The sequence below is a fragment of the Gadus macrocephalus genome, chromosome 14 (genome assembly GCF_031168955.1).
Source record: "Gadus macrocephalus chromosome 14, ASM3116895v1".
NCBI lineage: Eukaryota > Metazoa > Chordata > Actinopteri > Gadiformes > Gadidae > Gadus > Gadus macrocephalus.
The window spans coordinates 18,163,668-18,180,241 of record NC_082395.1 but is presented as its reverse complement, the minus strand read 5'-3'; the positions used below and the strand labels follow the sequence as shown (position 1 = coordinate 18,180,241).

Here is a 16,574-nt window from a genome sequence, read left to right as displayed (position 1 = left end):
CACGCTGCTGGAGGTATGGTTGGAATGGAATAGTGGAATCGTTTTTGACAAATGGAAAGTACGAAACTTTAGGATGATGAATCAATTACTGTTGTCTTTTATTTTGCACTGGGTTTCTTTATTGCTTTGTCTTGTCCTGTCTTGTTGTACTGCAACAAAGCAATTTCCCTACGGGGATATGGTATCTATCTATCTATCTATCTATCTATCTATCTATCTATCTATCTATCTATCTATCTATCTATCTATCTATCTATCTATCTATCTATCTATCTATCTATCTATCTATCTATCTATCTATCTATCTATCTATCTATCTATCTATCTATCTATCTATCTATCTATCTATCTATCTATCTATCTATCTATCTATCTATCTATCTATCTGACAGAGGCCGTCCGTCCATTGGACGGACGGACGAACGGACGATATCGATATCTACATTTGATATCTATACATAATATCAAATGTTAAACTATAAAAGTACTTTAAAAAGTAAAATGTGTGATATTATAAAAATTACAAAAATTACAGTATCTCGTATAAACAGATAAGTTAAAGATACACTCTAAATACAATGTTTACACATTTTAAAAAGTGTTTTTGCATTCTTCGTCAAACCACTTATCGTTAAAGTTGTTTTTGTTCTTAGTTTGACTGTTTGAGACCTTCAGGTTTGATTCTAAGGCTGAGATGTCAAATATGTTGTTAAGGCTTTCTACTGCCATGCTGATCCCTTCGTTGTTGCACTGAAAGATTTTGCTTTATGGTGTTCTGATATGTTTCGACACTGCTCTCCTTTCATCTATAGCATTTGTTTATAGTCTGTAGTTTGTTTGGTTTTAATGCCTCTTGCTTAAGTGTTGATCTATGTAGGTAGGCTGTGATTTTGCTGTGGTCCGATAGTGGTGTTAAAGGTCCCATGACATGCTATTTTATGTATTCTTTAATATAGGTATTAGTGGGCAACTAACACAGTATTCAAAGACGTTCCCGAAATTCAGCCGTGGTGCAGAGTTACAGCCACTCCGAGCCAGTCGCACATTGAGCTTCCCCCAAATGCGCTGTTTTGGTGTCTGTAGCTATAATGCAAATGAGGAGGAGCGAGGCGGGTCAAGGAGGAGGGTGGGGGTGTGGCCCTGAGCAGCTTGCAGCCACGGTACCGCTCTGTTTACAGTGGATGCATCGCAATGGCGAGGCACACACAGCCTTTAGCCGTGTTCTGTAAATATTCTAGAACACACGGGAGTCCTGGAGCTCTATATCTAAATATTATCATATAGCCTACATAGATATCTATATCATATAATATATATTATAACGGCCAAAAGCTGTGTGAGCTGATATTATGAATCTCAAACGACCGCGTTGGGTTCTCCGACGTTCCTGGTTCTTCAACGTCCTCATCAATGTGAAGTAGACTGAACCGTGACAAGGAGGAGAAAGGGATCGTTGCCGGGCAGCGCTTAGGCACCTCCGCCTCCGGCGGTGGTCCCTCAGCGGGTCTCAAGCTGGAGACATTCGCCGCCAACAATCCCTTTCTCCTCCATGTCGTGGTTCATGTTCTTGAGGGAGTCAAAGCCAAAGTTCCTTCCCCCCAATTCATTCTCAACCTTGGCTGAGATAACCCCCACTACGAGTCTCGTTGTAGAAATACCAGAGACGAGAGTCCGACAGAACGGTTATCCAAATAACAAGGAAGTGTACAACACTTGCGTTACAGTCCTGGAGCTCTATATCTAAATAATATCATATAATACATAGAAATCTATATCATTTAATACATATTATCACGGCCAAAAGCTGTGTGCGCCTCCAGACGATATAATGAATCACAAACGACTTTGTCGGGTTCTGCGACGTCTCTGGTTCTTCCACTTTCACATCAACCTGAAGTCGACTGAACCGCGTGCTGCCTGCTGCCGGCTGCCCGCTGCCGGGCGAAGGTGCCTCGCGGCAACCGGCGGCATGACGCAGTTCATGTAGGTACTTCAGCCAGTCAAAGCCAAAGTCCCTTTCCCACAATTCCTTCTCAACCATGGCTGAGATAACCCCCAATACGCGTCTCGTTGTAGAAATACCAGAGACGAGAGTCCGACGTGTTATGCGCCATAACGCCAAAAGCAGAACGGTTATCCAAATAATAAGGAAGTGTACAACACTTGCGTTACAGTCCTGGAGCTCTATATCTAAATAATATCATATAATACATAGAAATCTATATCATTTAATACATATTATCACGGCCAAAAGCTGTGTGCGCCTCCAGACGATATTATGAATCACAAACGACTTTGTCGGGTTCTGCGACGTCTCTGGTTCTTCCACTTTCACATCAACCTGAAGTCGACAGAACCGGGCGCTGCCTGCTGCCGGCTGCCGGCTGCCCGCTGCCGGGCGATGGTGCCTCGCGGCAACCGGCGGCATGTCGCAGTTCATGTAGGCTACTTCAGCCAGTCAAAGCCAAAGTTCCTTTCCCCCAATTCCTTCTCAACCATGGCTCAGATAACCCCCACAACAGTCTCTTTGTGGAAATACAAGACACGTACAAGAACCGACAAGAAACACTTGTCGGTTCAAGAAACGACAGTGTGTGTATTCACACACACACACACACACACGCACACGCACACACACACACACACACACACACACACACACACACACGCACACACACACACACACACACACACACGCACACACACACACACACACACACACACACACACACACACTTGCGCTCGCACGGTCGAGTCTCATTGGCGGGCCAACGTCTCTGGGCGGGCCAGGCAGAGCAAGGGGAGGAGCTGAGATTCCTGATGACGTCATGAATACAGACATTCCAAATCAGCGCACTTGAGCCTCCGTTTTTTCAAAGGCGAGCAGAACAGCTAGTGCTCGTTTTACACCAAACGCAAGTTTTAGCCATTGGGGGACCATAGGCAGGCTAGGGGAACTCATATTTATGTTAGAAAACCTCATAAAGTGAGATTTTCATGTCATGGGACCTTTAAGGGGCTGACTGTGAAAGCTCTGAGAGACCCAGGGCTAAGGTCTGTGATAAAATAATCTACAGTACTACTGCCGAGATATGAGCTGTAGGTGTATCTTCCATAGGGGTCTCCGCGGGATCTACCGTTGACGATGTACAGTCCCTGGGTGCGGCACAGCTGTAGTCGTAGTCCATGTTTGTCATGGTTATATCTGGCAGGGAGGCGATGGTCCCGTCTCCTGGTAGGTGTTTATCTCCCTGTGTGCTGTGTCAGACCCCTGTCCCGTCCTGGCGTTGAGCTGTAAAATCGGTAAAAGCAGTGCATGAATTGCATGTTCAGTAACCCATCTAGAGCTGATGATTGGTTGAATTCACCAACATCCAGTGTCTTCAATGCTATTGGATGACTGTTCTCCTACCTGATTGGTGCAATGCAGGCGTCCCCTACCTGAATGGTGCAACACAGGCCAGATCTCCTACCTGATTGGTGCAACGCACGCCTGATGTCCTACCTGATTGGTGCAACGCACGCCTGATCTCCTACATAAGTGGTGCAGGCTATCACTGGTCTCCATGCTGACCTGTGATGACTTCATCGTGACCGTTGGCCTACATTAGAGACCAATACAGCTGTAGTATCTGCTGCACAGTCCTTATCGCTTGACTTAATGAGCTTTGAGTTTGGGCAGCTGTCCATACGACTGAGTGCCAAGATAGTGCAGGGACACTGTGTGATCAGCTCCAGTGTAGATATTATATATTAATCTCTCGTATGTTCCTGATAAACATCAGCTGATGTGAAGAGAAGCTCATTTGATGTGTGGCTGGTGTCTGGGTGTTTTATTAATGTCTGGAATGGGATTGATTAGGAAGTTGAATTGGGATATACAAGACTGTCTCCCCCCCGTCCTCTCCTCACAGACCTGTCCGTCTTTCTCTTGTACACTGCACCAATCCGTCTATCCTCAAGACTACACAACTGTCTGTCGTACAAACTACCTGTCCCGTCCTACATACTTACAAACCTGTCTGTCTACCTGTCTATCTACCGGTCTTTCTTCCTCTTGTACACCACACCAATCTGTCTATACTCAACACTACACAACTGTCTGTCGTACAAACTATCTGTCCTGTCCTACATGCTTACAAACCTGCCTGTTTACCTTTTCCCCACACTTCACACTGTCTGCCTGTCCTCTATCTCACAATTTAGGTATGATAACAGATTATTAATAGATGATAGTAATAATGGAATATATCTTCAGTGTTCAGTGCAGAGCAGACCTTGGGTTACCCCTGCTCCCACAGGCATGCATAGCAGGGTAAAGTTCACACCATTATTTCATCATATCTCTTGGCTGCCTTCCAAAGCCATGTTCAGCAGTTGTATCTGCTGATGCAGCAATATCAGTCACCCAGCTAATACGTAGGCTAACAGCACACATCAGCCAACTAGCAGCACACGTTGCGCAACAGTTGACTCAACATCTACAGAGCCAAAAATATACACAGGGGTGGTGTGTGCGTGCATGCGTACGTGCGTTTGTGTGTGTAGTGTATAGAGATGTCTGCATGCAATGTGTAGACTTAGTATACTCGTATACTCAAATACCTATCTGAGTATACAAACCAGATGGAATTGTATTGACTCTATGATTTTCTTTTAAATGTTTATGTGTGTGCATTCATGTGTGTGTCTGTTCATATGTTCGATTGTGTGGCCGACTATGTGTGTGTGTGTGTGTGTGAGAGAGAGAGCGACAGTGTGTGTGTGTGTGTGTGTGTATGTGTATGTGTGTGCACGTGCGTGGGTTAGGCAGGAATCTCTTCCTGCATACAAAGTGACGTATGTTTCAACAGAAACCTGGACTGTCCCATGACCCATATATTCTCAGCATGTACTATGAGCTCCACCTTGAACATTAGTCAGCACCATGACCAGTATAGGCTTGAAAACAAACATTTATAATTGCTTTCCCAACAAGACCGTTTATTACATAAATTGGTGACCAACATATGACTGCACCGTAACCACTACTCAGCATTAATATGTTCTAATGACGTGCGCCTTCACCGGGTCGTCGATGGGAGGATGGAGGAAGGAGGAAGGACAGGTCTGTTGTGCCACGCACGTCTTACCTGTCAGCCTGTCCCTCAAGCCTGCCTGCTCTACCTTCATGCCCTGACTGCTACTGCTAGTAATCCTGCTTTCATTTTGTATGAGAGCTGGGGGAGGGAGGCGGGTGCAGAGTGATTGACACCTTTATTTTATTATTATAAGTGGGCTCCTGATTGGCCCACTTTTTTTTTTTTTTGGAAACTAGGAAATTGCCTAGTTTGCCTGCATGGACCCGCCGATGCTGCCTGCTACCTCTCCCACCTGCCTGGCCCACTATACTAGTGTTGTCATGATACCAGAATTATGACTTTGATACGATACCTGCCTTAAATCTCTCGGTGCCGATACTTAAACGATACCAAGGCAAACGCCTGAAACACTGAACACTGAGTTCCGCCAAGCTGGTGCAATGAGTAGTTTGTGGTCATATTTTCCCTACTGTTGTGTGCAGATTCATCGCCATGAAGTGGGAGACTTTGAGTTAATGTAATTTATTTGTATTTATTTTGTGTTCAATGTATGTTATATGTTTGAGTTTGTGCTTTCCTTTTTTTTTTTTTTTACATTTAGGTGTGCTTTTGACAATGAATATGTTTTTTATATAATTAGTATTATGTAATCGATTACTTTGAATAGTTAAATCCCGGTCAGTGAGTCAGAGTTTGAGATTATAATTTTCTATAATAAATAACTATCTCTATATATTTGCAACCAGATCACTTATTAAAAAGCATCACTTTTACTTTGTGGTTCTGAGACAAATTATACTTTTTTCACAAATTGTTAGTTTCTTCATAGTACATTGTAAGAAATGTCAATCATAATGTGCATTTCCCAACTTAAATATGTCATTTGACAGCATGGTGTAGTCCTGTCCGTCCGCCGCGTGTGGCGGAGAGCTTAGCGTCGAGAGCAATGTCAAAAGAAGCTCTGCAATGAATGAAGACTGACTCCACATTTGGCGAAGTAGTACATTGAAAATATCCTGTGTTTTGCAGCTAAACAAGTCTTCAAAGTAATATTTTAAGTCTTCTGCCAATGATCAGTTTACCTGCCTGGACTCTCTAGGATTATAGCAAGCAAAAAACACAGTCATGTCCTCCACTCTGCTTGGTGAATGAAATAAGCTTCATTCAGTCAAAGACTATGTGCCATCAGTTTAGAGAGAAAGGGCCTCTGGTTCTCTAATAAAAGCTGAGAGCATATGAGGGAAAATAACTGATGACATGCCCACAATGCCTGCAGGGAGTGAATACAAAGCGCTGCACACACAACACTGCGGTCCCGCGGTCGCACACCTAAGCAACACATAGGAAATATGGCTCATATACATACTCATTCTTAAAGTACCGGTGCTAATAAAATGAGGTATTGTACCATTTTGAATGGCAGGATATTGGGATAGGGTTCAAGTATTGGTATACCATGCAACACCACATCCTACTCCCTCTTGTTCCCTTTAGTATAACCTTTTGGTGATTTACAACACCATGGATTCTGGATTCTGTTTCATGTATTTGGGTTCACTCCCCCCCCAGGCAGTAGCAAGACACTATGATACAGTTAATTATAATTATGACTGTATGTCTTTACTAAAATAGTAAAGACATACATAGAAAAAATAAATACAGAAAATGTATCATTATCACACAATATGCGACGATGCGAAAGTAGGATAACTACTACACAATGTACGCACCACCAACTATAACGAACACACACCGTGATCTTACCATACGGTAACAATAAAACAATGTGCAATTGTAGGATGACCAACGCACATCTTACCAATATAACACCATCGATGATTACCGCACAATGTACAATCATCACTAATCACAATCACTGTACGGCGATAGCTACCACAGGGGCGAGTGGCACAGTTGTAGCAAGTCGATTATTTATTCATTTTTTATTTTACGCATGAAAACAGTTCATGTTCCACACGTATACGAGGGAGCGAGAATACAGGAGTCCACACGCCGGCCTTGCATGCTGTGTTTTATGTGTTCTGTTCGGTGTTCAGTCCCAAGAGCTTGCAAATACAATAGCTCAAGAAGAATTCTTTGGTTTGTTTGAACCTGCTTGGTGTACCTGAGCGGTAGAACATGGACACAATGAGAGCCAGAAGGGCTGCCAATAACTTTATGATGTTTGATATTATTTATTAGGAGATGTACTCAATCTGTCTGTAGTCAGGCGATTCAAAGATTCAGCCAAAAGGCGTTGGGTTGAAACCCAGCTGGTAGCTTTATGTGTGAAGTTGGGTGTCCATTTAGTTGGTTAGTGTACGAGCATGTTAATGTTCTAACACTTGAGTGTACTAGCATGTGAGTTTACCTAGCATGTTAGCATACCTGGAATGTTAAGGTACCATTTTCTTAGTGATCTAGCAGGTAAGAGTACCTAGCATGTAGCGTACCTAGTATGTTAAGGGACTAGACTGTTAGTGTTCTAGCAGGTCAGAGTATACTAGCATGTTCGGTACTAGCATATTAGGTTGCCTAGCATGTAAGTTTACTAGCATGTTAGCGTACCTAGAATATAAAGATACTAGTGTGCTAGTGATCTAGAAAGTTTGTGTGCTGGCATGTTATTGTACTATGCTATGCTGTGCTATGACGACCCGCCACCGTTGAAGAGGTACTTTCTAGATGGAAACACGTGCCTGGAACCAAACCAAGTCGTGCCATGCTAAGTCGTGGCGAGTTGAGCTGGTACTGTCGGTGGAAAAGGGGAAATTGTCTCATTGAATATATGCCTGGTAAATTGCTGCCTGTATCTTCCCATGATCATGCTCTAAAATTAAATACAATACATTTCTGTCAAGAAGAGTGTCCCAAAATCAATTATTCTTCATCAGGCTCCAACTCACCAAATCATGGGCTGTTGATATCAATCTTCAGCAAGGTTGGAGTTGTGGAGCCTAGAAACGTGGTCGTTACGTAATTGAGCAAGAACTAGATTATTCACTATGGCTAACCTTAACTAACCTAACCTTACCTTCACTAACCCTAATTAACAGCTGATCCTTGGGAGTTGAAAGTCGAAGAAAGTGTGTGTGTGTGTGTGTGTGTGTGTGTGTGTGTGTGTGTGTGTGTGTGTGTGTGTGTGTGTGTGTGTGTGTGTGTGTGTGTGTGTGTGTGAGAGAGAGATTTTTGTTCATATTAGTACAACCACTCAACTTGACCTTTGACCTTCATGGCCTCTGAGATGTTACTCATTAGCTCAACTCTTCTAGATTAACCCTCTCCAGGGTTAAAGGTCAGAACCCTCGTAGCCAGTGTGTGTGTGAGGGGCAATTTGAGGAGGTAGAGACAACTAGACTTCAGTTCCTTTCCTCTCTTTCTCTCTTCCTCTCCTCTCCTCCTCTCCCTGACACCTGGAACTAAACTCCTTGAGACACGAGCGATAACTTGTTGATCTTCAGGTCTCCATTGCTTGCAGATTTCCGGAGGTCTGACTGCGTGGGGGAGACATTTTTGAATCAATGACATCAGCATGAACCTTAACCTCATTTCAGACAATCTGTTGATACCTATTTCTCTTAACATTACTCTCTGACCATGACTCTCTCACCATATCTCTCTCGCCATAACTTTCTTATCATATTTATCTTACCATTACTCTCTTCCCATATCTCGCTCATAATATCTCTTACAGTAGGTCTCACCATATCTCTCTTACCAAAACTCTCTCACCATAACTCAGGTCTCTTGTGTAAACTTGTAAAGACATTTCACAATTGTTCATGATGTTATATATATTTTTGGTTGACGTGTGCTAGCGGTAACCATGGCAAAGGACCCGGCGCGAAGCTTCTCTGGGGATAGATCAGGGGAGGAGTGGAGCGTGTGTGTGTGTGTGGTGTGTGTGTGTGTGTGTGTGTGTGTGTGTGTGTGTGTGTGTGTGTGTGTGTGTGTGTGTGTGTGTGTGTGTACGTGTGTGTGTGTGTGTGTGTGTGTGTGTGTGTGTGTGTGTGTGTGTGTGTGTGTGCGTGCGTGCGTGTGTTTTGCTGTGTATAGTTTGTGTGTTAGGGTCAAAGTGTGTGTTGGTCTGTTGCTGTATAGTATTATATAACATCTGTCTGTCTCTAACTCTCTGGCCTGACAGACAGAACCGTCACGCAGAACCATCACAACTCTCTGTCACGACAGACAGAACCGTCACAACTCTCTGTCACGACAGACAGAACCGTCACAACTCTCTGTCACGACAGACAGAACCGTCACAACTCTCTGTCACGACAGACAGTACCAGCACAACTCCCTGTCAGACTCGTAGACACAGACACAGATACAGATAGTTAGTCAGAGGCAGGTAGGCAAACTGGTAGAAAGGGTAGCAGACATGAGCTTCTCCCAAGCTTGCTGCTCACGCAGGGAGGCTACTTTCTTCTAGCTAGCTGGTTACAGAACTTAAGCTACCTTCTTCATGCTTGACAGGATGCTAATGATGTCATCCTGTCAATCATCCAACCAGCTTACACCATGAATGGTTCCCCAGGAACAAGATTTCACACTCCACCTGTCTGTGGACAGGTGGAGACACACACACACACACACACACACACACACACACACACACACACACACACACACACACACACACACACACACACACACACACACGCGCGCGCGCACACACACGCACACGCACACGCATGCAGACGCACAAGGCCTGAGTGCTGGTCACTTACTGTCCCTCCAATGGGGGAACTTTGAGCTAGCCTGGCCTGAGTGCTGGTTAGTTATTGCGATAGGGTGTGTTTGCTGTAGTGTGAGAGTGTTTAGCTTGGGTCTGATCTGTTTACACTAGTACAGCTTTTACCCGTAGGCCTTCTAGCAGCAGGCCTACAGGTATACTGTTACATAGACTCCTAGCAGAACGCCTACAGGTATGCTGTGATAATGATGTCATCCTGTCAATCATCCACCCAGCTTCCACCCTGAATGGTTCCCCAGGAACAGCCCAAGATTTCTCACTCCACCTGTCTGTGGCTCCACATGTGTGAAGCTCCACTTGGCTGTTGGCTTCCTTTTCTTGTTTGGACAGACACACACACACACACACACACACACACACACACACACACACACACACACACACACACACACACACACACACACACACACACACACACACACACACACACACACACACACACACAAGGCCTGAGTGCTGGTCACTTACTGTCCCTCCAATGGGTGAACTTTGAGCTAGCCTGGCCTGAGTGCTGGTTAGTTATTGCGATAGGGTGTGTTTGCTGTAGTGTGAGAGTGTTTAGCTTGGGCCTGTTCTGTTTACACTAGTACGGCTTTTACCCGTAGGCCTCCTAGCAGCAGGCCTACAGGTATACTGTTACATAGACTCCTAGCAGAACGCCTACAGGTATGCTGTGACATGGACACCTGGCAGCATGTCTCCAGGTACGGCTGTTACCTAGCCTCCTAGGCCTACGCCCCTCCCCCTAGCAGCACACCTAAACCCCTCCTCCTAGCCGGCTTATTAGCAGATAGTCATTCACTCCCAGCAATGTCTTCAAAGGTCTGTCTGTGTCCATAGGTATGTCTGTTTCCTGGTCTATCGGTCAGTCTGTCTCTGGGTATGTCTGTCTCTGGGTGTGTCTGTCTATGGGTCTGTCTGTCTATGGGTCTGTCTGTCTCTGGGTCCGTCTGTCTCTGGGTCCGTCTGTCTCTGGGTCCGTCTGTCTCTGGGTCTGTCTGTCTCTGGGTCCGTCTGTCTCTGGGTGTGTCTGTCTCTGGGTCTGTCTGTCTCTGGGTCCGTCTGTCTCTGGGTGTGTCTGTCTCTGGGTCCGTCTGTCTCTGGGTCTGTCTGTCTCTGGGTCCGTCTGTCTCTGGGTGTGTCTGTCTCTGGGTCCGTCTGTCTCTGGGTGTGTCTCTCTGCCAGTGTATTCGTGCAGCCGCCCGCCGACTGTGGCCAGCGTGGACTCTGTGATGGGAGGGTCCCTCCAGAGCGCCTGATACGTCTAGGGCTCATCCCTGCTTATCAGACCACATGGAGGAGGGAGAGGGAGGGAGAGGGAGGGAGAGGCAGGGAGAGGCAGGGAGAGGGAGGGAGAGGGAGGGAGAGGGAGGGAGAGGGAGGGAGAGGCAGGGAGAGGGAGGGAGAGGCAGGGAGAGGGAGGGAGAGGGAGGGAGAGGGAGGGAGAGGGAGGGAGAGGCAGGGAGAGGGAGGGAGAGGGAGGGAGAGGCAGGGCGGTCACACCGGGTAATGAGTGGTTGCCATGTGGCGGTGGGAGCTGAGTCACGTCCGAGCCCCACCTGCTGAGACGTGTTTGAACAGAACTTAAACAGCCTGTTGTCTAATGATTCATCTGAGAGACATTGCGCCGTTTAAAAATAGATTGAAGCCCTGGGACTGGTTGAGTGACCCGGCTCTCCTCTGGCTGTCAGGTCAGACAGACAGGTAGGCAGACGGACGGACACGGACAGACGTGTTGGTGGTCAAACAGGTAGACAGACTGACTGACAGACGGGTAGGTATTCATGCAGGCACTCAGACGGAAGGGTAGACAGTCAGATAGGCAAACAGAGATGGTAGACGACAAACAAGTACAGGCACGCATGGTATGGCAGACAGACAGGTATGGCAGGGGGTCAGACTGGGAGGCAGTCCAACACGTAGACAGAGAGACAGACAGGTTTGGAAAAGGACAGGCAGGCTGCAGCCAGACACACAGGTAGGCACAGCAGTTCTCATTAGGCAGACAGGCCAGTTGTCAAACAAGGCAAACCAACAGCAAGAGAGCAGGTTTATAAATAGATTTAGTGCGTGATCGCTGATGGACCCGACTTCAACCCGTTCCCAGATACCACTGCAAGGCTGAACACTCCACCCAACCCTTCATAGTATTATCATAACAGGTTATATATTATGTGTCATGTCACTTTGCTTGACATGCAGTGTAATGAAACGTTATGACCATTGTTGTCTTCGCGTTACATGACACTGTACTTAACATATGGTAGAATAAAAGGTTACGATAAACATTGTTATATTTTTCATTACACTGTGCTTTTATCCCACCTCATTTCACTGTACCTAACATACAGTGTTGGGAAACGTTATGAATAATATTGTTATTATAACTCTTATTATAACCATGTCATTACAATAGATCGCTCTTATCTCCTCTATGGGAGAGTGATTTATCATGATTTTATTGAAACCACATCAATGCCTCTTCTAAGTGTAGCGTTGGAATTCGTATTGATTCGTCGGAAAAAAGGGTCGAAAACAATTCTCAAGTAACATGCATTAGCTTCATGATAACATTGATTTTGACATGCATTGGGTGCATTATAACATTAATTATAACATGCATTAGGTTGATTATTACAAATCTGTATTTAGTATATGTAATGTATTATATACTATATTATATATAGGCTTGTATATGTATAATATAGTATATTATATTTATTATTACTATACTATATATATCAACTCTATAATATATTATACTATATTATATAGATATTGTGGAGTTGATGATGGCGGGTTTAAGCAGCCTCCCCAGCCCAAGTCAGGCTATTGGCCCCTGGGGCTGGGGGAGGCTGCACAGCTGTTGCACATTGAGCAATCAATGGTCACAGGTTAAACCAGCCATCGCCACAGACCTCTGGAGGGATCTCCTCTCCTGCATGGCAACAAGGAGCGCCAGGTCATGGATCATTCTCAACAAACTTTTAATTAAACCAGTTTTCCAACACCACCACTTCCTGGTCTGAGGAGCCCAGTATGCCACCAAGGATGCTGCCATGTAGCAATGTCTGGTAACACTTTATAATAAGGTGCCATAATAAATAGCAAACTACTCATTACCTAACCCTTTGTTAATATTTGTCGATTGTTACTAAAATATCTATTTGGCACAAGTTAATAGTTTTTTCATCAGTAATTCAATATTAGTTGTTTGCATAACCCTAACCCAACCCTAACACACAAACCTAACCCTAACCCTAACACACGGCCCTAACCCTAACCATAACACACGGCCCTAACCCTAACACACGACCCTAACCATAACACGCGACCCTAAGGGTTAGGTAATGACTAGTTTGCTATTTATTATGGCACCTCATTATAAAGTGTTACCCAATGTCTTTGTCTCAGATATATTATGTTATAATTATTATACGCATATACTATATTGTATATATTGTTATACTGGTAATATACTACATATTCTATCTAAACTATTACATTTAGTATATATCACATATTGTATATTATGTTGTATTACATATATTTGTATATATATTACACATATAGCATATGTGTTATATGTGATACATATAACATATACACACAATGTGTTTATTCACACTGTGTATTTATATATGAATGGAATTATGAACATCTTGAATGAAGAGTCAACAGACAGGTCAACATTTATAATTACATTTTTATTTTACAATACATATTCCCAAGACACTTATAAAAAAACCAGGCCACCACTGAGAAATGCCGCCCAGCAACATTTACACCAACCATCAGATCTGTGGAAAAATGGTGTCTGCAAAGCTGCGTCAGAATAATATCAAGACGTTGCTGATTACAACCTTACAGGTTATCAATTCTCTTCTGAACATTAAAATATCCCCCCCCCCCATGCAAATAACCAACATGCGGTTCTGTTGAGTAAAAGCAGTAGAAAATTTAAATATAGAAAAAACTGCAGTGCCAAGATCCTGAAGTTTGTGTGCGAAAGAGAGACAGCCAGAGTGTGTGTGTGTGTGTGTGCTGGATAGGCAAGTGTGCAGAGTCCGCTCGGCCAGCAGTGCATCTGGCTGCCCCCGCCTACCTTCCTCCAACAGACATGCTTTTTTTGTTTGCCGATTATTGACCAGCAGCAAGTAGGACCCCCCCCCCCCCCACACACACCCACACACACACACACACACACACACACACACACACACACACACAGGAGAGAGTGTCTCTTCTCAGTGAGTCCACTTGGTGTGACAGAGTTCAGAGTCTCTTCCAGAACTGTCCAACCGTGGAGGAAGAGGAAGAGGCGTGAAGTGTACTAAGGGAAAAAATATATAATCAACTAACCAAAGCTTGTCGAGTTTCAGCCAGTAACTAATTCACTTATCAAGAGTTGATCAAATGTATATAAAATAGTTCCATCCATAAAACGGCGAACACAAAAAAAGGCGCTTCCATGTTCACAGCGGTAACTCCCGCCTTTCCCTCCATAATAAAAAAAACTGACCAATCGTCACGTAGCGGCGCTTCACTGGCTGTGGTTGTTAGCCGCGCCGTTGGCGGGGCTGGCCCCGTCGGGCGCCGCGCCCGCCGGCTGCACGTTGTCGGCCAGGTTGTGGGCGTGCTCCAGGAAGAGGTCCTTGAGCACGCTCAGCTCCTTGCTCAGCAGCTTGATCTTGGCCTCCAGACGCTCGTTCTCCTCCTTCAGCTCGTTGACGCGCTGCTGCGTGTCCTGCGCCTTCTGCTTGCTGCGCATGCGACTCTTCTTCACCGCCAGGTTGTTGCGCTCGCGCCGTTGCCGGTACTCGTCGCTGTCCTTCTCCGCCGAGGGCTTCTTCATCCTGCCGGTGGACGTGGCTGTGCCCCCTGCTGCGGAGCGAGGGGCTGGGTCCGGCGGGGGTGCCTGCTGCCGCTGCTGTGGTCGTGGTCGCCGGGGGGCTGAGGCAAGGGGCGGAGCCGGTGGGGCGCGGCGTGCCTGGCTCTGGATGACGCTCACGCCGTTAGGTTGCGTTGTAGGGGGGTTCTGATGGGGAGGTCTGCTCATCTGGATCCACCACCTTCTGGCGCTGGTGATACAAAACCACTAGCACTGGTTGATGGGTGACGAGGGGGCCGGGTGAGGCTGTCTACATGTGGAGGAAAAGGAGAAAAGAGAGATGTTGGTTACCGTTACCATAGAAACATCAAGCTCTGTTGCTGCAAGTAATAGCTATGGCTAAAACAACAAAAAACTATCGTCTCTTATATTCCTTCAAGAACCACACTGCTCAATGATACCATGATGTTTACCTATTAGCCCCGGTGAAAAAAATATTATACCGTATTCTAATTTGATCTCGCCTGTTATCTCGCGAGGAATGTTAATTAAGGGAGGCATTGCGCCGTGGTGGTAATTAAGCCCGCCTTTCTGATTGGTCCACGGGTTACTATGTTGCCTGTCAGCTGTGCGCATGTGCTTCTCCCTGTTGCATGAGGATTGCATCATCGCAGCTCTGCTTTGTGTGGAAGAGGGAAACTCCGAAGTCTATTAGCGCGATCTTATTGTCACCTTATTTTACAGAATAATAACACTGCGGCACGATGGTAGCCTGGACAACAGCTTATTAGCTAACTTATTAAATAACTTGTTGTGTTGGACATTTAAGATGAGATCGCTCGAAAGTAAAACTAACTTTTCGCCCGTATGACGTGCTCCTCGTTTTCCGTCTAACCCTCCTCGTCTCCAACAGCCTGATCTTGGAGACATTTAACGTTAGTGAACACATATAAACGTCTGTATAGCCTGACGAGGTTACATCAGAGGAACCTTGAGGGACTAACGTTAGAGTCCCCAGCTAGCAGCTAGCTGCTAGCATCCCACTCAGCGCGCCTTCTTAACAGTCTATTACTGTCTCGCTTAGTATGACCATTCATAGTTTTTATCTGAAGCTTACCGTCTAGTGGCGGAGTGTTTCAGTCTAACTGTCCAATCCGATTTAAATTTGATTCAGATTCCTCTGTTCGGTCTGGGACTTGAACTCGCCGTGTTGTTGTTTGGAACAGAGAGGTGTGTTCGGTGCGATTGCGAAATCTCCTTCACCATGTAGGGCAATATCCACGGTGAGCCAATCAGAGAGAAGCACACGGCAGAATGACGCAATCTTGCCTGAAAGACGGCTACAAGGACCAATAGAGAACTGTATTATTTTTTATTTAACGTTATGTAAAATATATCAAACGAAAAGTGCATTCCTTCTGAAGACGAACCACGCTCAAAATGTACCCGTTCATGTAAAGGTTTACTTGGACTTGGGGTTTCTTGTAAAGGCTGACTGTGACTAGGGTTGATAAAATCGGTTTTATTGTAAAGGATGACTTGGACAAGGGTTTATAAAATATTTTTCATGTAAAGGATGACTGGGAATAAGGTTTATAAAAATATTTTTCATGTAAAGGATGACTAGGACTAGGGTCATTACAATAGTATTATGTGAAGGCTTATTGGGTCTAGGGTCAGGGTTTATAAAAAATGACTTTTAATGGCTTACTGGGACTAGGGTTAGTAAAAAGGTTAATTTAAATGCATACTGGGACTAGGGTTAATAAAAAGTGTATTTGAAAGGCCTACTGGGACTAGGGTTGATAAAAAGGTTTATGATAGGTTTAAATATGTACTAGAGTTAGTAAAATATGGTTTAATGTAATGGCTTACTGGGACTAGGGTTATTAAAACATGTATAATA

At 44.9% G+C, this 16,574-nt stretch overlaps 1 protein-coding gene across 1 annotated transcript; it reads right to left on the bottom strand.

Moving 5' to 3' along the window:
- Nucleotides 1-13,525: 13,525 nt before the first annotated feature.
- Nucleotides 13,526-15,944, bottom strand: cebpg (CCAAT enhancer binding protein gamma). Its single transcript, XM_060071330.1, has 2 exons — nt 15,786-15,944; nt 13,526-14,978 (listed from the first exon to the last, which is right to left on the bottom strand). Exon 2 carries the CDS (start codon nt 14,894-14,896, stop codon nt 14,381-14,383), a length of 516 nt encoding a protein of 171 aa, XP_059927313.1. The 5' UTR covers nt 14,897-14,978; nt 15,786-15,944; the 3' UTR covers nt 13,526-14,380.
- Nucleotides 15,945-16,574: the final 630 nt, after the last annotated feature.